The sequence below is a fragment of the Magnolia sinica genome, chromosome 16, assembly GCF_029962835.1.
Source record: "Magnolia sinica isolate HGM2019 chromosome 16, MsV1, whole genome shotgun sequence".
NCBI lineage: Eukaryota > Viridiplantae > Streptophyta > Magnoliopsida > Magnoliales > Magnoliaceae > Magnolia > Magnolia sinica.
Genome location: NC_080588.1, coordinates 67,359,640 through 67,384,032, shown reverse-complemented (window position 1 = coordinate 67,384,032; position 24,393 = coordinate 67,359,640). Strand labels below are relative to the sequence as shown.

General features: G+C 40.8%; 3 protein-coding genes across 10 annotated transcripts in view; 1 reads left to right on the top strand and 2 right to left on the bottom strand.

Annotated features, from left to right (window-relative positions):
• The first annotated feature begins 1,115 nt into the window (after nucleotides 1–1,115).
• Nucleotides 1,116–6,846, top strand: LOC131229297 (uncharacterized). Its single transcript, XM_058225207.1, has 9 exons — nucleotides 1,116–1,229; nucleotides 2,797–2,870; nucleotides 3,498–3,585; nucleotides 3,688–3,867; nucleotides 3,957–4,139; nucleotides 4,234–4,407; nucleotides 4,491–4,645; nucleotides 5,530–5,656; nucleotides 6,155–6,846. The coding sequence occupies exons 2-9, from the start codon at nucleotides 2,824–2,826 to the stop codon at nucleotides 6,164–6,166; spliced, it is 966 nt and encodes a 321-aa protein (XP_058081190.1). The 5' UTR covers nucleotides 1,116–1,229; nucleotides 2,797–2,823; the 3' UTR covers nucleotides 6,167–6,846.
• A 1,541-nt stretch (nucleotides 6,847–8,387) lies between these two features.
• LOC131228605 (probable glycosyltransferase At5g03795) lies at nucleotides 8,388–16,066 on the bottom strand. Of its 5 annotated transcripts, none has more exons than XR_009163019.1 (7): nucleotides 15,728–16,064; nucleotides 15,323–15,634; nucleotides 13,742–14,028; nucleotides 10,075–10,307; nucleotides 9,817–9,974; nucleotides 9,029–9,213; nucleotides 8,388–8,843 (listed from the first exon to the last, which is right to left on the bottom strand). XR_009163019.1 is itself a non-coding variant. In XM_058224376.1 (7 exons), the coding sequence occupies exons 1-6, from the start codon at nucleotides 15,878–15,880 to the stop codon at nucleotides 9,112–9,114; spliced, it is 1,245 nt and encodes a 414-aa protein (XP_058080359.1). In that variant the 5' UTR covers nucleotides 15,881–16,065; the 3' UTR covers nucleotides 8,388–8,843; nucleotides 9,066–9,111. The 5 variants fall into 5 exon arrangements, 4 of the variants coding, with proteins under 4 accessions (XP_058080359.1, XP_058080360.1, XP_058080362.1 ...); XM_058224376.1 differs by having other exon boundaries at nucleotides 9,066–9,213; nucleotides 15,728–16,065; XM_058224377.1 differs by having other exon boundaries at nucleotides 9,084–9,213; nucleotides 15,728–16,065.
• A 2,966-nt stretch (nucleotides 16,067–19,032) lies between these two features.
• Nucleotides 19,033–24,393, bottom strand: part of LOC131229834 (dynamin-related protein 3A) — a 29,078-nt gene continuing 23,717 nt past the window's right edge. Inside the window, exons 16-22 of one of the 4 annotated variants that reach the window (XR_009163609.1) lie at nucleotides 23,430–23,578; nucleotides 23,176–23,322; nucleotides 20,705–20,793; nucleotides 20,363–20,415; nucleotides 20,069–20,168; nucleotides 19,656–19,915; nucleotides 19,033–19,229 (exon numbers count right to left, since the gene is read on the bottom strand). Coding sequence is in view for 3 of the 4 variants with exons in the window: in XM_058225871.1 (XP_058081854.1) it covers nucleotides 19,652–19,915; nucleotides 20,069–20,168; nucleotides 20,363–20,415; nucleotides 23,176–23,322; nucleotides 23,430–23,578 (713 nt within the window). In the remaining variant the exon portion in view is untranslated. Of the gene's footprint in view, nucleotides 19,230–19,444; nucleotides 19,916–20,068; nucleotides 20,169–20,362; nucleotides 20,416–20,704; nucleotides 20,794–21,686; nucleotides 22,373–23,175; nucleotides 23,323–23,429; nucleotides 23,579–24,393 lie in introns of those variants that run through there. The other 3 variants (XM_058225872.1, XM_058225871.1, XM_058225873.1) reach the window with 3 other exon arrangements.

The following is a 24,393-nucleotide window of genomic DNA, read 5'->3' as shown; positions in this document are numbered from 1 at the left end:
GCCCATGAATACTCGAACCCTCGAGGGTGTTAAAACTGCTGGGAGTGGAAATGGATTGGCCACTCCCCTGCACCAGCCAATGGCTGGTGTTTGGTGCTCTGTGAGACCCACCATGATGTATGTGTTTCATCCATGTCGTCCATCAATTTTTACTGATTATTTTACAATACAAGACTAAAAATGAGGTATATCCTAATCTCAGTTGGACCACATTATAGGAAACAATGTTGAATGAGCGTCGACCATTAAAAACATTCTAGGGGCCATAAAAGTTTTGGATCAAGCTGATTTTTGTTTTTTTCCTTCATCTGGCCTGTACGACCTAATCAACAGATTGATGTCAAATAAACAGTGCAGAGGATTTTAACGGTGGATATCCAATTACTATTGTTTTCATGTGATGTGGTCCACCTGAGATTTATATATATTTTTTTAAGTTATACACCCATGTTAGTACACAACACACACTCCATGTTAGCCACCCCCGCTGGGGATCGATACTAAGACCTCAAGTGTTGAAACGAGGTATCTCCTTTGAGTCTGCCAGTTGAGCTATGGATCTGGGTGTTATTATACGCACGCACACCCCACACACTCATGCTAGTGGATGGCCACCGTGATGTATGAGTTTTACCCACACTGTCCATATACTTCTCCGTGACATTTTACGCAACCGGACCAAAAATTGGGAAAATCCAAAGTTAAAGTGGACCGCACCACAGGAAGCAATGGTGGTGATGATGCTCACCGTTGAAAATTTCCTAAGGGCCGGTGTGATGTTTATTTACCATCCAACCTATTGATAAAGTTACATAGTCTTGGTCGAAGAGAAGACAATACCAGCTCGATCCAAAAACTTCTGTTGCCCCTAAGAAGTTTTCAACGGTAAGAGTTAATCCCCATTGTGTGGTCCACCTGTGTCTTGCATTTGCCTCAGTTTTGGTCCTATATACTGAAATGATACGGATAAATTGATGGACGGTGTGGATAAAACCCACAAATCACGGTGACCACTCAGAGCTCCTGCCCGTTCCTAGCTGCAGACGGGCAGGGGTAGGACGCAATCCGCGTTCCTGAGAATGAGATACATGCCACGTCTGCAATTTCTGACTGACTGCGTATCATTCATCACACTCTGGCAGAGTACCAAGTTTTTTTTTATACTCACAAAACCCCAGCCGTCGTCGCTTCTCTCCATCTGCAACCTGCAAAACCTCCCCATCGCTCTGGTACTCTCTCTCTCTCTCTCTCTCTCTCTCTCTCTCTCTCCTGACATGCGTTGGAATATTAAATTTGGGGGTTTTTCGTTTACCTCTTTCTACAGAAAATATTCACAATCGTTTTTTGTTTTTGTTTTTTTTGCTTTGTGTAATCACTATTCATACTTCCACCCTTATTGATGAATGCAATCGTTTGTACTATTTTATTATCAAAAGTAGGAATAAAGGGTGTATCTATCAACGTGGGTGGTGTAAGTAGTCTCTTCCCTTTTCCTTATATCCCTGCATACTATTAAGGATAGGGGCTCGACTACTTTGTTAGTTTAGCACCACTTTGAAATTTGTGATAGCTCATTTTCCTCACGTTGATATACAGCTATCCAGACCGTCCAAATTGTGGGTCCCATTGTGGATGGAGCATGTCTTTAAAATCACACTTATTGAGCAGTCCTAACCATCTATTTAATGGCTATCAAATGGATGGTTTAGAGTGTAATAGGGAGTGGTCCGAATTCAGATGGTAACTATTCGATTATGCTTCTTCTGCAGTTGTATCAGTGATTTGGACGGTCTGGATTGCTGTATAGCTGGGCCATGTGCATGGTTGAAGAGTCATCACCATTTTCTTTTTAGAATGGTGCGAGGCCAACGGAGGTGTCTTGATGAATAGACATGTGACATCGAAGAAAGATGGAAAATGGAATGATTACAATTCGATGTGCAATCGCATCGAAAGAACCCAACTTTGTTAGCTCTGCTATTTTTATTTTTTATTTTTTTTGGGGGGGGGGGGGGGGAATTATAGGACCCTCGGTTTGGGAATTCAGATTATAGAATCATTGATTTCTTGGAAGAATTATATGACCCTTATATGTTTAGTGTTGTTAGGTGCTGAGTCTAGTATGTGCAAGTGGGTCCGGTGGTATTGTGATATAGACTGTTGATCTGATGGGCACCGGACTGTGAGGTTGTAACAATCTGCTCTTTGGCTTTATTTTCGTTGTACGTGGACTATTTGTGTATTTATTTTTTTTCTTTCTTAGGTTTATAACAGCAAGCGACTGAAGAAAGGGTTAGGAATTAGGATATCCCCATGAGGGATATTTTTGGGTCATGGTTGGGGCCGTAGGAAACTATATGTATTGTATTTTTACTTAACCATTTATTGGTAGGTCACTGAACAAAGGGTTGGGATTTCTTTTGGGCCATGGTTCATCCATGGACGAAGTGCATCAGATTAATAGTCTAGATCACTGAATGGTGTGCTCGCATGTTGGAAGTCGGGGCCGGAAGATACTTGTGCATATTTAAAATTTTCTGATCTGGTTATTTGTAGTCCACTGGAGAGCGGTCAGGATTTCTCCATGAGGGAGAATTTTGCTCCATGGTTCGTCCATTGATGGGTGTGTCGGATCAATGGTCTGGATCACTGAACTGTGCACCCCAAATGTGGGATGTCAGTGCCAGAGAATAGTTGCGTTTTCTAGGCCAAGGCTTGACAATTCCTTTGCTTCTCTCTCTCTCTCTCTCTCTCTCTCTTTCAATTTCTTATGGTTTGTCTGTTTGATTGTCACAGTGAGTTAGATTTGCTTGTGAAGAAAGTATGGAGGGGAACCTTGATTCTTCAGGCCACAAGGAGGCACTAGTGAAGTAAGATCATATTACTGTTATTACATCAATATTAATTGTTTCATCTTTCAGCTAAAGATTTATACTTAATTTTTATGGTTGCTCAGGAGATGGAAAGATTACACTTAATTACTCTAATATCAGCTTTTAAAATGCTCTTTTCTTTTCAGTAGCTGAATTCTGCTGTCATTATCTTCCTTGGCTTATTTAAGATGCTGGTCTAATTTCCTATTTGATTTTATATACTTTAAGGGCATTGTATGATGCCTGGACCAAACAAAAGCATTTTTTTTTCCAACCCAGCCAACTGTACAGGTAGGGCACCTTTAAAAAAAAAAAAAAAAACTAAAAACTGTACAGGTGGGGCCCACGTTTTGGTGATACGGGCCACCCACATGCTGGGCCTGTGGGCCATTGCCCAAGCGTTCATCCATGCGTCGACTTTAACTGTTAAATTAGTAGCCTGCGTATTGACATTTAATGGAATTCCAAACTCAACAAAGAAAAGGAAATCTTCTGATCGTATGGGTTTTAAGGTTTTGTAGGTCAAACAAAAAGACTGTTTATTTTGGATGAGTATTATATATTAGCTTTATTTTTTATTTTTTTCTGTAGAAGTTTTTATTCTGATATTGCCATTGCTTCCAGAGAAGCTCCTCAATTAGTTGCTTTACTAAAAGAAATGAAGGATGGTTTGGATGTGGTGAGGAGTAAAGTGCAAGCGCTAACTGCAAAGGTAAATGTTGAAATCACATATTGATTGTTTTATATCATTGGATGATTTTCTATTGGCACCTTTTCATTTTCAAAGTATTTCAATGTTTGTGTGGGTGATTAGGTGAAAGAAAACCATTTTCCAACAGCGGATGGGATAAGCTACCTTGAGGCCAAGCATTTGCTTCTTCTAAGCTATTGCCAATCGATCGTCTATTATTTGCTTCGTAAGGCAAAAGGGTTCTCTATTGAGGGGCACCCTGTTGTTCGGAGTCTTGTAGAGATACGATTATTTCTAGAGAAGGTTTGTAATGTCTCTTTTTCCATGCTACATGATCAATATGAATACTTGGATTTACTATTCTTACCATTTTTTTTTCTTCAATATGACAGATCCGCCCGATTGATAAAAAACTTCAATACCAAGTTCAGAAGCTCACGAGGGCTGCTGGCAATTCATTGGAGAAAGTAGCCCCCGATGAGAAGGAAAGCAATGCCACTAAGGATCCAGAAGACCCGTTGAGGTATAGGCCGAACCCGGACATGCTTGCTAGCAAATCGAATCAGGCCGCTGAGGTGATTGGAATTTTATTGTTTGTATGAAGCAGCATAATTTCCACTTAGTTGCAAATGTCAAAGCTTTTCTTACTTTATATTCCTGAATGCGTAGGATGGTCAAGGTGTATACCGGCCCCCCAAGTTTGCTCCCACTGCTATGGATGATGATAAAATCTCAAAACGGGAGAGATTGGAAATGAGAAAGGATAAGGAAACTTTGCGGCAGGCTAAACAAAGTGCTTATGTGAAAGAACTCATGGACAAATTTGAAGGGAGACCTGAAGAGGTAGGTTCCTGATCTGTGTTCTCGGGCTCTTCCATAACTTGCTGGCCTTCTCCATCTCTGGTTTAACTGTTATTTTGTTACAGGTGAGAGAAATCGTCGGGTCTGAAAGTAAAGAACTCCTTAGATATAGGGCGAAGATGGAAGAGCGTGCAAGGCGAGAAGAAGAACTCTTCACTCGCGCTCCACTTTCAAAGATGGACAAAAAGAAAGAGAAGCATCTGAGGAAGTCAAGAAACGGGTATTTATTGTCATCCATCAATTATTATTTCACTTAAAAGGAGAAGCTACGAATGACAATTGGCCAAAGCAAGCTTCTCAAATGAACAACTAGAGATTTTTCTCATGGAGGCTTTTGTAGTATGGATTGACAACTCATCCAAGTTGGATGCAACTTGTCCAAGTTGACTCAGACTTGGTTGTGTGTGATCTGGTTTGGCACCATGAATCAGCATTCAGAAAATGGATGACTCAGCCTGATTTGTTTGAACTGTGTTACTCGACATTTTGAATTTCTAGACCTAGCATGCATTTCAAGGCACTATTACATTGATTTTGCAGTAACTCATCTAGTAAAGTGGAAATAACCAAATTGTAAAGTGGATATTATTGATGACTTGTCTGTTTGGTGACAACGATTGGATCTCTTTACCATATGCAGAAGCAACCCAATACCCAATAGGGTAAATCTTAAGAGCTAGCCGAAGAGCCTCAGGTTTTACTGCCATCATGTTGCTCTCAGCAAAACCTCGCCATGTCACCAAGATGAACTATTGCTTGCATCATCAAAGTGTCCTTCAAATCAGATCCTAGCTTTATACTCCTACTAGATGGGCTTCCCATGCACATGAGGTCTCTTGAATTCGTGATGACAACGTAAATTCAACCAGTGGCCTGGTGTTTGTCCTTTATGTCAACATAAGATGTTTGGCTCCATGGCTTAGTGGTAGAAAGACTCTGTTTCAACACAGAGATCATGGGATCGAGTGCCCATGTGGTGTGGGTGGGTGTGTAAAAAAAAAGATGTTTGGCGCTTTGAATTCTGGCACAAAAATCCTTGACATCTTTGATTTCCTCATGCTTATTGTTTGTGATTGACTTGTGTCCTTCATTTGATTATAACAGATTGCTTGGCTTGACGGATGGTTTCTTTGATGAAATTAAAACTCTACCATTGGAAGAGAATGGTACTGAGCCAACATCGGGCTTCCCAAATACTAGCAGGGAAAGGAGAAAAAGTAACAAGCGCAAGGTATGTTGAATTTAAGGGACTAGATTCCGACTCTATACCAAGTTCTATCCTGAAATTTGTGTTAGTCTGATTATACTTTGTATCCTTCATCTGTGAAATTTTGTTTCCTTGGATTGAATTTCTTGCCATGTTGTTTTTCGGATTGTGTCTTGAGGAATTATAGGCTCTGCTTATCCACAAACGTAGAATTTGTTGACATTTGATGACCCGAAGGATTCTGTGCATGAGAGGTGTCGTAGTTCAATGATCCAAACTGTTAATTTGGTGGTCCCCCCCTTGGATGAGGCACGCCAAAAAATATTGCAGACCAGAAGGTCATAACCCTTCAATCAATGGCCCTCTAAAGCAACAGTGCCAATCAGGACATGCCACATGCACACTAAATAGAAGTTTTATGTATTGCGCCCTGCATAATAGCATTCCCGACGGACCGAATTTATTCCTGTAATTCCTCTTGGAGCTGTATTGGGGTGATTGACATCTACTCTACATTTGCAGAGGAAGCACTGATGGTGGCCGAAGCTCCCATGAGAGTCATAAGAGCCAGAGTTAGATTCACTGTGGAAGGTAGCACATGAGCTTTTGTTATCCATAGACCGGCTTTTATAAAGAGAGAATTTGCAGATTCAAAGTTTCAATGGTTGCAAGGAGAGTTCTGAGGAACGTTGGCTGTGGCTATTGTTTTGCTTTGTCATTCAACTATTGATGAGGCCTGTTTGCTAATTAAAATTCTTTTGAAACATAAGACTGTTGATTTGTTGGTACAAATTCAAATGGTAGCAGTTGCACCAGCTGGTCCGAGTCCAGTTTCATGTCATGTGGGCAGCTGTTTATTGGACATCTGCCAAGCTATCATGATAAATAAGCTGACTGACGCAAAGCCATTTAGGGTGCATTTGGTTGCACCAAATAAAAGAGCATCTCTCATACCTACATGCATGTTCTTGTTGCCCCCCTACAGACACAGGGATCACGGCTGCTTGTGGGTGGGCCCGTTGTATGGGCCAGGCAGCTGGAGCTCTTTCTCTTCATCTTCTTCTTCCAGCCTCATGTGCTGGATCGAGAAAAAGAAATGGATAGAAATGTATTATTTCATGAAGGAATGTAGAATACTGGGCCTATAGTCCCCATCATGAACTTGTAAGTTGTCTATTTATGTCCTGACTTCCATTGAGGTGAGCTTTTTTGGGGACCTGTGACAATGTTCGTGATCGGATGAATTGTTTGGCGTAGTTTCCTGATTGCGAACTGCATTGTGTACTCAAGTTTAATCGTTTGTACATGTCTGAAGTGGCGGATCAAAATCGATAGTTATATGTCTGTGAAGTGGCGGATCAAAATCGATAGAGAACTGATCGCATAGGGATAAGGATGCCACTTGTACAGTACAATCTTTCCACCAGCGTGCCATTTATGTACCGGTACCCTGAAAACTTTAGGCCGGCCATGAGAATCAGGAAACCTTCGTTTTGGGAAGCAGTATCCGTACCATTAAAATCAGCATGTTGAGTCAGTTTCCCATATGATTACAATGGTGTGGCTCACCACATGGCAGGTGCGTTGGCAGCTTACTGTTTTGACTGGGCAAGCTGCAGTGGTGGTAGATTCATCAGAGTGGGATTTGTGGCACTCAACTCGTACTTATGTCAGCCCAGTCTGATTTCAATTGGACAAGTTGTCAAACCATTTCAAGAGGAGAACAATTAATATGAATGCACTGGGCCTGTTCGGGTGCACTTAAAAATGTGTTCCATCTCAGATTTCATAATGTAATGGGGACTTATGATAACAACGGTTCTAACACTCACTCAACTTGGAAATTGGTTGAGCTTGCAATTTTGAGCCAGTCTCTTGAAAATGCAATAACACTCGTCAACTTGACTCACTAGCTCACTCCGCTTGATGAAACTTTTGCAAAGCCACTCAACTGTTGTTTTAATAGAAGTAAATTGGAATGTGAGCTCTAGACCCACAACCTGCCCAGGGCTTTTCAGCGAACAAGGGTGCTGCAATTAATGTGGAAGAAAAAAGCAGCTATCAAAGAACTTTCAGTGAAGTTTTTGTAGCTGTCCATTCATTTCTACCATTGTGACCAACACGATGAGTCAACAAGCGTAAGTTTTAGGTTCAGGGCATCCTAGGACAACATTTTTATTTTTTTAAAAATACATATGCTGAGAGACCTGTTGTTCTAGTGAGAGCTAAAATCTTTCACTCGGATGCCAATGGGTTGTGTCCCACACCTCACATTCATTCAGAAGCTGATTGTCACACACAGGCTACCCGTTTAACATATCCGGATATCTTTCCAAACATAGTCCAAGGGCTCATTTGGATCCCTTACAAAACACCGTTAGCTAATGGATTTTCATTTCCAAGTGAGTGACTTGGAATGCCTTTGGGTGTGTTATATTATTATTGGAAATGCTTCTTCCTTTCCTAAAAATTGGAAGCCTTATCTAAGGGTGGAGGGTGACTTCAAAGGAAGAATTAAAAAAAGCTCAAATCCTCATTCTGAACCGCAACCATATTCTGCCATATGCAGCCAAACGCTATATGGATTGGATTTTTAGAGAGAGCATGCTCATAATTTAGAACCTACTTATCATAAGATTCTAGTTCCACCACATGACATTGCTTGCCTCTCCTGTAAATGCTCATGCCGTACAACTTTTTAAGGAAAAGGTTAGTCCAAGAGGTGTCACCCAAGTACAAAGCAACAGTTTCCATGGACAATCTAATCCACACGCCCAAACACAATCCATTTCCTGATTTAAAAACTGGAAACAGGAATCTCATTTCTCAAGTGAGTTTTCAAATGTTCCAAACGAACCATAACGATAGCATCAGGCAACAGGCCTAATGCCACGCTATCGAGAACCAAAATAATAGGAGAAACTGGTTATAACCTCTGCTTTCCCTCTACATCCCCTTGAGACCATTTCGACTGTCTAGGTAGCTGCCCCATGTTGGTTATATCTGGCCTTCGAAGCACAGCATTCCGTACCTATATGCAAAACCCAAAGATACTAAGCTTCGACAGCAGTCCCAATGTGAAGATGAATAAATCCAAAAGCCTCCCAACTCTTTGTTGTAGTACAAGCTATAAAGGTGAGTCCAATTCCCTAACAGTGGGTGCCAATTCTGCCACACTGGAGGTCTTCCGCTGCTTGGCATGTGATGCCAACTGCCACATGGCAACAAACAGATTCACATATCTTAGCTCGGAAACAATCTTCTTAGGCAAGAAGATTTTTTTTTAGCAAGTTACGACTTACAACTACTTGTATCAAAAGACCCACTTTTACTTTAAAAAGAAAAAAAGAATATAGAATGGAAAGGGAGAAAGGAATGAAAGTGTATGTATTCAACAAGTTTCTCTGCAGTGAAGGCCGAAGAATAGTAGAACCTTTGTTGCTTCTCTCACCAAACAGTGTATAAAAACAGCTGAGATTTTAGTATTTGATGACATGGTGGCGTAACCATAGCTCGTACATAACCATGTGGAATGCATCGAATCTAACCGGAGGCGAATGCCACTCGAAATGTTTCTGAATCTAATAGAATATAAGAAAGTAGATCATGAGAACGAAAACAAGCAAGCTTGCTGAACCATAACCAACACCAGTGTGAATATGCTTGAAAAGTGATGTATGAGTTCTTGATTCTTATTTTCTGGTGCAAATTCCTCAGTGATCCAGGCGGACCCACCTATGGCTATGGCAGAAGTGGTGCATTCAAGACTGCTCAAGGCCCCAAAACCGCCATAATTGGATGATCAAAACCCTTCTAGGACCAGAAAAATGGAGGGTGAAACCATTTTTACTTGTGCTGTCCATTTTGCATGCCCTTAACTGGATGGCTTTGATCATCTCTGATCATGGTGATTTTTGGGCTGTGATCAATCCAATGTTGACCCTTGCTATCAAAGGGTCATCGCCGATCACAGATAGGCCAACATGGGGCTCAAAGAGGATTTGTACCAGAACTGGGTAGGGAGAATCCCTACCGGAACATCTGCTCATGCCTATACTAAATAAGCATATTACCATTTCATGAGCTGTGATGTTATTAGTCCCATCTACAATAAGGGACGAGTAGATTATGCATATAGTGAGATTATTTATATCAACAAATCATGAAGTCTGGAGAGAATTTACCTCAACCAATCCCTTGTGCAATGAAACGAATTCTTCATCTGATATGGCCTTGAGAATAGACTTGAGTCGGTAGACATCGTTCTCCGTGAGTATGACAGAAAACTTCCGCCAATCAAGGATGTCGTTGAATGGCAAGTCATAGTAATCAGACAAGATTACTGCAGAGGAAGCCAAACACAGGCACCAAAAACTACTCAGAAAATCCAAATGGAAGGCCGAGCTCTTATCGGAGAGATCCCAAACAAAAGGAATCCTCACCTGGAATACATCCATAATGTATAGAGTCTGCAATGCGAGCACTGTTGACCTGGGAACCACCAGGGCATATGCAAAACTTGGTCCTATAAAATTGCTTTTGGTAGACCAGTTCTCCAATAGCCCTACTTATGCGATTGTTGCTGATAGCAAGTTCCGTGTCATTCTCCCATACACGCGCCAGGATAACTCTTATCTTGGAATTGCGATGTCCAGCCCAGAAACCAAGTACTGTCCTGCAGGTTATTCTCATCATCAATGTCAGCAATGAGTTGTGCAAGAAGAGATTCGGTGCTTCTTTGGATCATTGGATGCTCATTGCTGCCAATGTAATATATTTACTCGCACAACCTCATGCAAGCAGCTAATTCGACATGTTAGAAATATTCAACTATGTTGACCATTTCTCATCATCATTTTAGTCCCCATTCAGTAGACACCTAAAGGTGAGTTCTCATTTTAGTTAACAGTAACTATGTGTTACATTATGAATTCATTTTAGCAGTGATTATGCATTAGAGATCAAAATCTCTAACAGATACATTACTGTTAACTGAAATGAGATGAACTCACTTTCTGGAATCTACCAAACAGGGCCTCAGTTTCTCTCCCAGCAATTTTGAGTAGTTTTTTAAATGGTGGGTAGACAACAGTTCTAAGATTGGAGTACCCAGCAGACATCAACCTTCCTCCTTTACCCAGGGCTCTGGAACTGGGAATGCTCACATAGACACTATTCTCATTTCACTAACACACAAACACCCCATAGGGCGAGAAAGCAATAAGGATCAAGGAGGGGCAGTTGCCAGACAATGATGTTGACCATTTCTACATAAGAAAAACAAGAAAAATGCAAAGTTCTGGCTAAGAAGTGGCTATTTCACAAAGATTCAGCCGCTAACTTAAGATACAGTTATGAAAAAACCATGCAACTTATTGGATCAGATTTCAATATTTGGCATCAGTTTATTGGCCACTAAAGAAGAGATCAACTGGAAGACTTGAGAAACAGGGAAGCTGAACATTTCTTCCCAGTGATTTACTGGAAGAATTGGCAGTTCACAGGCATCCAACAGCATCTGATTTAATACACAGATAGCTTAAGGCTTACCATACTCACATGTATCTGGAAGCAAAGATCCTCCAACACCATGCATTCACTCTTCCATTACATCTCCAAAATAGAGATGTTGAGAAGCAATGCATGACAAATATTTGGTGGGTCAAATAATTGATATGCTACCACTATACTTATTTAGAATTAAGAGGTTATTACAAAATCACCATACAAAGGATCTTAACGACAGGAATTGATGGAACCATTTCACCACTTGAAACAAGATAAAGAAAGAAGGCCAAGCAAAATGGGAAGAAATGGAAGACTCAATGCAGACAATCACCTCTACCATCCCTCAAAATATCCCAATCAACACATATAGTCGATTAAATAGCTGCTATGAAAACCAAATGAGGGCACCACGTCCCCTAAGAGCCCAACTAAAATAATAAATCACTGTAAAAAAATATTCTAAGGAGTAAGGACAATCTCATGATACATAATTTCTACTATATTCAGGTGATGATCCTTGAGAATAGAGAGATTAAGAAGGATAATGTTCTTATTAGATGGGTGGATGAAGTGGAGATGTGCCTTTGGAGATTTATTTGATCGCTTCATACCAATCAAACTGAAGGGGAGATTTTATAGGACAGCTATAAGACCAGCCATGCTTTATGGGACAAAATTTGGGCAGTCAAGGAATGACATGTTCATAGAAAGAGTGTAGCTGAAATGAGGATGTTGTGATGGATGTGCAGCAAGAAAAGGAAGGATAGAATTAGAAATGAACACATTCAAGGGAACCCAGTAGCTCCAATAGGCAATAAGATGTGGAAAAGTAAACTTATATGGTTTAGCATGTGTATTGGAGAGCAAGAACTGCATTGTTTAGAAGAGAGACAGTTCGAGTTGAAGGCTACAAAAGGGCAGGGGGAGGGCCCTAAAGGATGTGGGAGGAGTTAGTAAGAAAGCATTTGATGACTTATTGTTGAAATGTTGATACAGTCCTTATAGACTGTGGAATGGCAAAACGGGATTCATGTAGCCAATCCCAATCAGTTGGGATAAAGCTTAGATAACGATGATGATGATTCGGGTGCTATAATGCCAGTCCAGCAAAGTAGCAATCTACACACTGGTGCCAATTGCAAAAGGCAATTGTTAAGCAATTAGGAAACTTTATTAAAACATCAATAAATGAGTTTGTGGTCAGATGCATGTTGGCAGGATTCTGCTAATTTTCCACAGATAACCAGTATCACATGGAAATTCCTGATATATCTTGCTATAATTCAACTCCTCTCATCCACATTCAAAAGCGCATCTAATCTTTTTTAAGCTATGTTGCTGCCAAACTGCTCTTTAACTAAGTCAGTACATAAAAGGATGCAAATACAATTGCTATACAGACAGTATGACATATATAATGGTCAAGAACAAAGCTAGTCAATGAAAATGTTGTACATGCAGAGAAGTGGTTGTGCAATAATCTTTACCTGTTTCTAGACAAAAGGGACTACTCTATAGCTCATCATACAGGGAGGTTGTGTTACCAAGACATGAATGTCAGAAGCAAGGTATTCCGTAACGGTAACAGTGGCCATAATGGCCACCATCGTTACCTTTACAATATGGGGTGTAATCGCCGTTATGGCCTTGATAAGGGGCATCTTGGTGTGATTCCAAGGATACACCGTATCTCTACGCTGGGGTGGGGTGGCCCACGAGGTGGGGTTTGTGAGATGCAGAATGGCCACGAGGTGGGGCCCATTGTGGGACAGTACAATTCGGGGACTCATGTGAAGCGGGTGTTGCTGACGAAGAAGTCTCATCTGGGAGGGCCTAGATATAGGGATAAACCGGTCCTTCCCCCTCAGCATTGGAGCTTTTGGTGAGCTGGTTAGTTGTCCGATATTAAAATGGTATCAGAGCAGGAGCCCAATGTCCAAGTCTCCTTACCAGCATGGGTGGATGATGCAGGGGCATCTTGGTATGATTCTAAGGATACACCATATCTCCACGTTGGGGTAGGGTGGCCCACGAGGTGGGGCCCATTGTGGAATTGTGCAAAGTAGGGGTTGTCCACAGGGAGGTCTCGCCTGGGAGGGCTTGTATATGGGGATAAACCGGTTCTTCTCTATCAGTTCAGGAGCTTTTGGTGTGTTGGTCGGTTGTCCGCTATTATGCCTCCTTTTTTATTGAAAAAAATCTGAAAAACTTGCATCGACCCCGTAACAATCCATTATGAGGTCGTTATAGCCTTTACGAGGGGCATAATGGGCCTTTACGGGGGTTGTAACAACTTTTACGAACCATTTTTTTTTTCCATAACGGCCATTACGGCCTTTACAACCCCATGATGTGTAACAGTTGCCACCGTTACCCTTACATAACAGCCTTTACGGCCTCATAACGACCTTTATGGCACACCATGGTCGGAAGAAGACATGGACAGGAAGCATCTAATATGGATTTTGCAATGTGGAGATAAAGGAACATGTTATAGGTATGGGACCATTTAATATTTTAAAAAATAGAAATATTTTAAAATGAAGTAAAATGAAATGACAATAAACAATAAATGGCATGTGCACACATCAAATGCCTAACCTGTTTTCTATGTCATTGCCTCCAGCTCGTAGAGCAAATGGCTGAAGTACTTGAGGAAGAGCTACATCCTTGTGTGGGATGAATCCAACATCATAGCTTGGCGAACATACGACTCGAATGGAATTCTTAACGAGAAGTGGAAGTCCTTCAGTAGCCCTCACACCAACATCATGACAGGTGACAAAGAAGTGATCTGTACCAAGTGTCCTATTCCAATAGGGGTACTTGGTTATCAATCCATCAACATAATTTTGGACAATTATTGTCATATTCTCATAAGAAGTGCCCTGCAACCATTAAATACACCACACAACAAATGAGATAGAAAACATGCAACTTGAAGCCAAAAATAAGATATTTGCAATTTATTCTTCAGAAACAAAACTGTGTTGGATGCACGATTTACTTAGAGAATCAAGCAGCATGAGATGGAGAGACATCAACATTGAGAGAGAGAGAGAGCTAAGGCCACATTTGGATACATGGAATCCAAGAGAAATGAGAGGAAGTGGAGAAGGTTTTCCATCCATGCAGCAATATCTTGATGCACGGGTAGCAAAGAAAAGGGAGAATTTCACATAGCAATCACTGTACCTTTTCAAAGTAGTGCAAGAAACTATGTGACTGTTGTCACATAGACGAGGTTTTTACTCGCCATCCAAACAAGATCCCTAGCAGTAGAACTCATTTCTTATTCAGTTGGTGGAAATAATAATTAGTAATAAATTAATAATTAATATTTTTCCTTTCCTTTCCATTTCCAGGTATCCATACATGCCCTAAAATCTACCAGAAAATAAAGTGATCACACCTCTATTGCAACTTAATTATTGCAATTAAAGCCAACTGAATACCCAAATGCAATCTAAATGAAACTGATCTCAGGATCATTCTAAAAAGGCCATCAAATTGCTACCCAATCCTTACTTTTTAGACCCCCATGGAAGCATTTCCAAATGGGAACATGCCCACCTCCATGTGTAGGCACATGTCCTGACAATTACCACACATGTGGCTTGTTGGGATCACATACATGAAACTAGTTCCACTTTTCTTACATCTATCCTAATGAGTAAGGACTGTGCAAATACAACTCAGTTTCAAAAATTCCTCACAAGTTAGTGTTGCAAATTGATGCAACATTTACTGTGAATTCCATTGACATGGAATTACTTCAACTTTACATATTTTTATACTACTAACGAGAGTGAACATGCAACTAAAATTTAAAATATCCCCACAAGTTAACAGTGCTTGGATGCAACATTCATCACAAATTCAATCCCATACTAACATCTATAAGCCTATCACGTTTTGAGGATTATTTGAGAGCCTTACATTTGGGCAGTATCAACAAATTTTCACTTGTCACAAAGCAAATCATTTTTATTTTTCACTATGAAGGCAGAAATCCCACATCCACTGTTCATCCAAACACATACTGAAGAAAAGTTGAGTGATAGATCTCAATAATTTCAAATAATATCAGAAAAAAAAGAAGAGAGAATGCAGTCAATTCCCCAACCAAATTACCATGAAATAACACAATTTCTCCAATCCACTAAACAAAAAAAATCATACCTTCCCTCTCATCTTATGACAAGAGATCGGTATAAAGAAGAGATGTGCCTGATCTGGATCCTCCGTCCGGAACCTGCTCTCCCGAATGTTCTGGAAAAAATAACCTTCACTCGCGTACTTCCCAGTCAGCTTCCTTGGCGTCTGGTAAAACGTCTTCGGATCTCCATCCGGATATATAAAGACCTTAAAATTCCTCTCCATTTCTTCATAATTCTTCCAGAAAATCTCCGGCGTGTGGTAAACAGAGGAGAAAGCTCCGGAATCTCCATCTTCTTCACGATCTCGATCTGCAACGACCTTTAACATCACGATCTGAGTAAAGAGGCTATGAAATCGAGGAAATCGGAGAGAGAGAGAGAGAGAGAGAGAGAGAGAGAGAGAGAGAGAGAGAGAGAGAGAGAGTACCTGATGGGGATTTGGGGAGAGGTATGAGGGAGGGGAATGGAGGGATTTGAGTGAGAGGAAGGTGAAGGAGACTAAGGTTAGAGAGGCGAGAGCGAGGAGAGAGCAGCGGAGAGAAGAGAATGAGGATGACGGAGGGGTTTTTATAGGCATCATCTTGCGCGGGGATCCGCGTCTAGTGAGGTATTTTCAATGGCTGGGATTTGGCGGATGGAGAGGGGAAGGTCTGGCGGTGGCGCTGCTAGTGATGTGGGGAGCTGCAGAGTGAGAGAAGATGGTGTTTTCACGGGAAGAATATCAGATTGCCGGGAAATAAAACGCTACTTGCTAACGTACGCCGACAGCACATCGCGCACGGTTAGCTTAAATAATCGCGAGCAACCTTGGGTTATAAAATAGAACCATGTGGGAGTGTTCATCAGATCCACCCGTCCATCAGGTACGCCACCACATTTAGATCATATACCCTTAAAATATGTCCAATGAATTACTTTTGTGGGCCACACCACAGGGAAAATTGTACAATCATGCCTATAAACTATAATTTCATGTGGTGTGGCCCACCGGAGTTTCGATTTTACTGATTTTTGGAAAATCCACTCATCATGTTGCTTCACGTCAGATGAGTGGATTGGATGGTATATATACACTACAATTGACCCCAATTGCCCATGGCAGAGCGGCATAGCCCACACTTGAGTGTGGAGAGGATTAGGTGTTACTCGGGTAGACGTTAGTGGGTGCTACCCTGAACATATGGAACCCACCTGGATGAATGTTTAGTATATCCATACCGTCCATCCATTTTCCGGATCATTGTAGGATATGGTACCAAAAATTAAGCAGATCCAAATCTCAGGTAGACCACACTAAATGAAGCAGTGGTGATCGAATGCCCACCATTAAAAACTATCTAGGCCCACCTAGTGCTCACTATTAATGTTTATTTTCCATCTAACTTGCGGGATAAATGGAAAAATACAAAGATCAGCTTGATCCAAAACTTTCATGGCCCAATATGGTGGATTAATGTAACTCTTGGGCTAGGGCATCAATACAGTGGTGCCTCTCTAATGGATGGATTGAATCTCGAACCTATGCACCGTGTTGGCAAACGTGTGGTGTTTACAGGATTTGTCTTGCATGTATGTGGGCTTAGCAAATACACCCAGATCCATAACTCAACTGGCAGACTGAGTGGAGATACCTCGTTTCAACACTTGAGGTCTTGGTATCGATCCCTATAGGGGGCGGCTAACATAGAGTGTGTGTACTGACATGGGTGCACTAACAAGCTAACCCCAAAATAAAATAAAATGTGGGCTTAGTAAATCTTATCTTTGATGTATATGACTTTCATACAACCCCACTTGCAGAGTTGTAAGGCCCAACGTGATGAGAGTGTAACATCCACTTCATCCATTCATTTCGCTATGTCATGTTACGGTATGACTCAAAAAATGAGGCAGGTCCAGGACTTTAAGTGGGCCACACCATAGAAAACAAAGGAGATTCAATGCTCAACATTGAAACTTGTTAGGGAAATTATTTCTCTCCTGTTGTGCTTTTTCACATGAGCAATTCTAAAGAATCTTTTCAATAGTTGCTACGCCAAACAAGTCCTTAAGTGACAGTGGTTTCCATAATTTAGTTTGTTTAATTTGAATTTTTATACACAATGTGCACTTCTGAGTGCCCGTGTATCAAGTGCATAATTTGACAGAGTAGCAAAATCGCCAACCGCAGAATCATCCTCGTTCTCCAGTGAGCGTTCTTATGCAACAGAAGGTCCATGTGCCAACCATGTATTAATTTGAATTATCATGCACGTGCCAACAATGTGGTAATCTGAATCCTAAAAATCAAGAGTGATCTGCTTTCAATTCATTAAGTGAACTGAGAAAGAACAATACGAGCAGCAGTAACAATGACTGAATGGTCACCAGATGAACAATGGCAGACGCTTGTTCCATGCAACTTGAGGAAACTGCATACCAGCAGTCCTCTTTTCAAAATGAATAACAGGATCTCCTTCTGTCCTTTCTTTCTGTCCTTCTCTCTTTTTTTTCTCTGGCGGGACAATCACGTGGATAGGCCACATTCCACAAGTCAAGGGGAAGTGGACTGCTAGCCGTCCAATAAATGAGCTGCAAAGGAACGGTTAGAGCAGCAGTTATAAGAATTCGATGTTTGGAGCTGTCCGATCACTGATAAGTACTTGCTCATAGCCCAGTCACACTGTGGCCCACCAGATCAACTGTCCACATCACCATAAACAAGTGAGCTGCAAAGGAAAGGTCAGAGCAGCAGTTATAGGAACTGGAATGTTTGGAGCTGTCCAATCACTGATAAGTGCTGGCTTATAGCTCATTCAAACTGTGGCCCACAAGATCAACTGTCCCTAAAACCATCAACAAGTGAGCTGCAAAGTAAAGGTCAGAGCAGCAGTTATAAGAACTGGATGTTTGAAGCTGTCCAATCACTGATAAGTACTGGCTTATAGCCCATTCAAACTGTGGCCCACCAGATCAACTGTCCTTCTCACCATACATTTGTAACAGCGCACATTTCAGACTAGCATTGCTCTTCACAAGAGGAATACAATCATCCACTGGAATTTGGTCGGCGTGATTTACATAAACCCATCCTATCGGCCAAACAAATCAGGGGTGGCAACAGGTCAGGTTGGCCCGCCTAACCTGCTTCAGGGGCAGGTTGGGACCAAGCTAAATGGTTAGTGGGCCGAACTTGAGCTATTAACGTGGCCTATTTAAGTAAATAGACTGGGTTGGGGTTGAAACCTACCAAACCTGCCCACATAGCTTCTCAATGGGCTAGGCCAGATAATCTGACCCAACCCAAAGCCCAAAACAAATTAATGGACGATTAGCATAGATATATGCACATGCTTCTCCAAAAAAACAAAAAAACAAACAAAAAAAACAAAAAAACAAACAAAAAAAAAACATAGATACATGCACGCACATGGTGCATGCATGTTTACATGTATCCTCTTAATTGGACTGGGCTTTAGCCCATATTCTGCTCAACTTCAGTGGTGTCGTGCTGGGTTGGTCAGGTCAAGCTCTGGACACGACGAATTTTAAGTTAGTGGGGATAGGGCACAGGGCAATGGGCTGCAGGTCGGGGTTTAGGCCATGGGACAATGGGTTGCAGGTCAGGCTTGGGTTGGAATTATTGGTCTGTTAAGAAAATGGATTAGGCTGAGGCTGACATCGACCTGACCCATCGCCACCCCTAACTCAAATCGTCAGTCTGCTGTCTATAAAATCATAACGGCATGCACATGCCCAATTCATACTCGTTACTCAAGGAGACGACATAACAACTACAAATAACGTCTAATTTCTGTGATAGTTACATCTTTCCTTAATAAGCAAAATTCAACCCAAAGAAGTACAAATCACTGAACAACAATGGAATACAGGACCATTGGCTAAAACACCCAATCCAGTTCAATGTACAACAGGATCGACTTAGTCAACTGCAAACACAATCAAACTATTGAAGATCAGTTTGAAAATGCCATGGAGATGTCTTCTGTAAATTGCAGATTAAAATGCTTTTTATACCTCAAAAAATGGATGGATAATATCCTGATCGATGGACTTGAAAAAATATCAATCAATACAGAGCCAGTATAGTAGGATTAGATAACTGGCTCCTGTTATTCAGTTTTGTGCGTAGTCTCAAGCAGGATGCATTGTAAGGCTATGAAAACAATGGATTATTTATACTGTACAAAATGGCGCTAATCTGCCTTGCATTTATCTTCTTGCTAAGGTACTGTATTTATTTAATCTTAACAAGAGCAGGAGTAAAAACCCACATTTTTTAGAGCAACCAACTGGGAAAAAATGCTTAAATACCCCAAAACAATGGAGCACTGTGCATGGCTTTGAATGCTTACAAATCAACTGCTGGATAGGATCCCAGTCCGGAATAATGTTCACCTCCATTGGCATCCAGATTCGAACGCAGCTCCCCTGAATGGGATGACTTTCGGGACCTCAGGTTCTTGGAAGAAGATGTGTATGATGTACTAAAATCAGTACTTGATGGATAGAAAGATGAAGGAAGCCCATGGATCCTCGGCAGCCCAGTTGGGTCGGAGGTGAGACTGTAACCTTTTGTGACTGTTTCCGCTTCAAGAGGCAATTCATCCAACGTCTGGTGAAGGGTTTTTCAAAAAGAAAAGAAAAGAAAAGAAAAGAAAAGAAAAAGTAAAAATAAAGGCTACAGTTCTAGGCCAAAAAAAAAAAAACACAGATCCACATAACGACAACAAAGATAACTAACAAGATGTGCTGCATGTGCACTCACCCGGAAAGCCTGTTGCAAAACTCGAAGTGTTTCTCGAGTACGCTTCCTTCTTGTAGCAACTTCCTCTGGTTCCTGCAGCATTTCTTCAAAAAGGTTCTCCCTGCTTGGACATACAGCGTCATCCAGTAAGAGCATATAAAGCTAGAAACCAGGACTTGGTGGCTAGAGTCCAGTTTGAGGTGAGTAATCGGATTGGTTGTGGCAGTTCAACTAAATATCAACAGAAAGGCAAAGCTCAAAATCAATGAAATGGGGTCAAACTCCAACAGTTTATTGGTCTGTTTATCATGTTACCTGTAGAGTTTTCTAATGAACACATTGTGCAGCTCTCGTTTTGTATGGTTGACCTGGACACCAACGAATTTCTTTTCAGTTACAAAATGGATATATAAAGGCAGATAAAGGGATAAAACAACCAAATCAACATATCTAGTACCTAAACAAATGTTTTTCAGATGGTTAAAAGCATCGAATATGCATGTTTCTTGAGCGAACGATCATAATCATCATAGCCTTGTCCCAGTTGTCTCACGCACGTGTGCGTGCACGCGCACACACAGGGCTGGGGATGTGCAGATGAGAATGCTACCAGGTGGAGTTTAGTACACTAATGACCATTAGATAAAAAAAATGTACATGTTCAAGCAGTTGGCTGGAAAGAATGGCATGGAGCCCAACCAACATGTTGCGGAGAACACTAACATGCCAACACAATCAGGCTCAAACTACAGCGGAAAGTAAACCTTAATCAACTTCAAATCTTAATTATTGATCAACCCACTAAGTTTTAGGCCTAACCACTAACTTTTAGCAATACCAAAACCCCGTAAAATCAATATCCATACTTGTCACTAATACCTTGGCTCAATTTTGAGACCCAAAAACAATAGGATCTCAAAAAAAAGAAGAAGAAGAAGAAGAAGAAAAGAAAAAGAAAAGGAAAAGAACCAAGTGTAATTAGTAATTGTATATGTCAAAGATATCTTTGAAATGATCTAAACACCACCCAAAAGGCTGACAAACATAAAAGAGCATCGCTATGCCTCTTGGAAATTGATTGTTTGGGTTTGATGCCCACAGAGATGACAATTTTGGCCTCTTATCCTAGTGTCTGGAACAGACATGATGAAAAGAGGTCCTCAGCATCCAATATGCATTTTACTGCTCCGTATCTGAATCAGACACAAAGTATTGCTTTTTGGAGATTGGGTGATGCATACTCCAACATTGAGATTCTAGTCCCTGGTTTGTAGTATTCAGTGACATTGGGGTCTAGATCTGACATATACCCCGTAAAATTTGCATGTAGTCTATTCATAACTTCTTTTTCCCATGAAGGGTTAAGGGTTTGGCATAGGTTATAAAGCATTTTGTCAGCTAAGAATAGTTAGTGGACTCTTTCAACATTTTAAAACACAAGCATAAATTAGTAAAACACAAAGAGAAGAGAGCATAGAAAAAGGGAAAAAAAAAAAACAAACAAAACAGAAACTGAATTCCGGAAAATAAATAAGTGGAAATTGAATTCCAGTGTGACATATAGAATTGTTGAGCTAGGCAAATGGCTAATTTGAAAGTCAATACAACCTTAGACTTTTCCAGCCAATGGCATGGCCTGTTGTTTCTTTCTTTTTTTTTTGGAGAACTTACAGAATTTTATTACGAAAGCACCAACAGGCGTCAGAATACAGAAAAAAGAAAAAATCCAACCAGCCCCAAACAGCAGGAAAACCCCAACCTTTACAGCCCAAAATACATCAGCCCCACTCCAGACAAAGCCACAAGAGATCTTCCTATAACCCAATCAGCATTGTGACTTACGTTATGGAAACATCTCCCATTTCTTTCCTCCCAAATCGCCCACAAACCTGCCAACAAGCATAACCGTCATGGGCCTTTTAGATCCATTTCCACCGTAGCGCCATGCCAGGTCATTTGCAAGTCTCCTATAGAGTTCAGCGTAACCCGCAGGACATTGAATCTGGAAAGGGCTCCATTCCACACCTTCGACACAAATGGACAGTGGATGAACAGATGATCGATCGATTCTTGGTTAACCATACATAACAAGTTAGGGAGGATCATCCCCCTCTTTTGAAGGTTATCCACAGTTAATACTCTTCCTCTTCCCGCAAGCCAACAAAAAAGGTGCAACTTTGGGCGGAGCTACTTAGGACCAAACAAACTTGGTATACTTGGCTTCCCCTCCACTTCAGATTTAGCTGGCATAGCATAAAAAGATCTGACTGAAAATCGCCTTGACAGCTCCTTTCTCCATACCAACCTCTCACTTTCCCTGCCAACCTGATTATAAAGCTGAATAAAAGCAAGGCGCAAGGCTAATTTGAACCCTTTTTTTTTTTTTGAAAGATAACAAAATTTTTTATTAGCAACCCACAAAGCAAGAAAAGAATACAATGGAAAGACCAACCACCTAAACAAAAGCGGCCCAACTGGCAACCATCCCTTTAATCCTACTAATGAGATCCTCAAGCCCCACATTTTCATTTCGAAAACACTGGCCATTACTAGGCCCCCAAATAGTCCAAAAACACCCCCATCAAAATCAGCCGCCACTTAGCTTTCTCTGATTTTCCCACTCCCCCACCATGCCAAGCCCACATGAAATCTTCCACCGACCTTAGTATAACCCAAACCACATGAAGCAACTGAATAAAATGGAGCCACACTTTATAGGCACAGGAGCAAGGCAAAAACAAATGATCTATAGATTCCACATTCTCTTCACACATTAAACACATATTCGGCAATAAGCAATGCAAAAACAAATGATCTATAGATTCCGCATTCTCTTCACGCATTAAACACATATTTGGCAATATCATCGTTCTTCTTTGAAGGTTATCCAAGGTGAGAATCCTCTTGCGCCGAACCAACCAAACAAACACAGCTACTCACGGAGGAGCTCGATAAGACCAGCAATAACACTCCCCCGCACATGTGGGGTGGAACTCCGCATAGGAACATACTGGGCAAGGGTATAGGGACACTCACAACTCACACCCGTGTGGAGGAACACACACAATCAAAAGCAACAAGTTTTTTCTTTTTTGAATGATTAGAATGGAAAGTGCATAATTGCTTACCAGAAAGTGCATAATTGCTTTAGGCACAGAATCCTCAACGTTCTTTCTGACTATGTCATAATATGATTTCAATAGCAATTTTGTGACTGTTATTTCAACTGCCTCCTGCTCTGTATTAGTTTCTGAGGGCCGCAAGATAGCTGGGGGCTGAATCATACAATATATCAATCACACAACAGGTTATCATGTAATTAACAATAAAGACATGAAATAATAACCTGATCAGATATTCAATGCATGTTGTGTGCTGTTACCTCTTTCAATAGGATCATAGAGGACCTGTGGTCTATGCTGGGAACAGGTTCACTATATGACTTGTTCACTAAGCTTTCTCTGGCAGAAGCACGGTTTTCACTACCACCAAAAAGTAATGGAATGCCCCAACTTGATCCAGAGGAACTTCCTGATTAACCTTCAAGTTAGTATGTAATTGGGAGAAGTGTACACACAGACACATTACGAATAAAAATTTTATTTTGTTTTATTGAAGGATAACGCAATTTTATTTAAGAACAGAAGCTATACAAAAGGATGATAAGTAAAAAAATTTATTAGTGAAACGAAAGCTAACATGTATCCACCAAGGCAATGGATACAAATTTCCAGCACAAAAGACCAGCTAAGAGACTCAACAGAACTATATGCCAATGAATTAGCCTACCTTGTCACATGCCTAAAGCTAATCACGTACCTCAAAAACTTCAACCTCAGTGTCTCATTCAATAAATGTGCACCGTGGCAGGGAATATTTACCATGAGCCGAAGCAATAGCATTTTTTAGCCATTCCCTACAATGAAAGGTCTTAAAAGACTTCATAATAAAAATTTCCCATCTTTGGTAGCTATTATATTCACAGTTAGAATCTACATCAGCCTCTGGCCCGGAAAAGACTAGAAGAATCATTCCCGTGTCTTCCCTCACCACTCCACAAATCTTAGAATTGCTCTTATTCAGTGTTGTCATATGAGATATGGGACCAATGTTGTCGAAATCGTTCACAAATCATAGAAAAGGGGTTGAATCGTATCGAATCGCAAATTGTAGAAGGGGTTGAATCATATCAAATTGCAAGATTTTTTCTGATTTTAAAATATACATATAAAAAAAAACAAATGAAAAAATATAAGTAAATCAAAAGAGATTAAAAACTCATTAATCATCCATTTCCCATCATGTACCAAAAAAGTAATACATATCATGATATTATCAATTGAGAA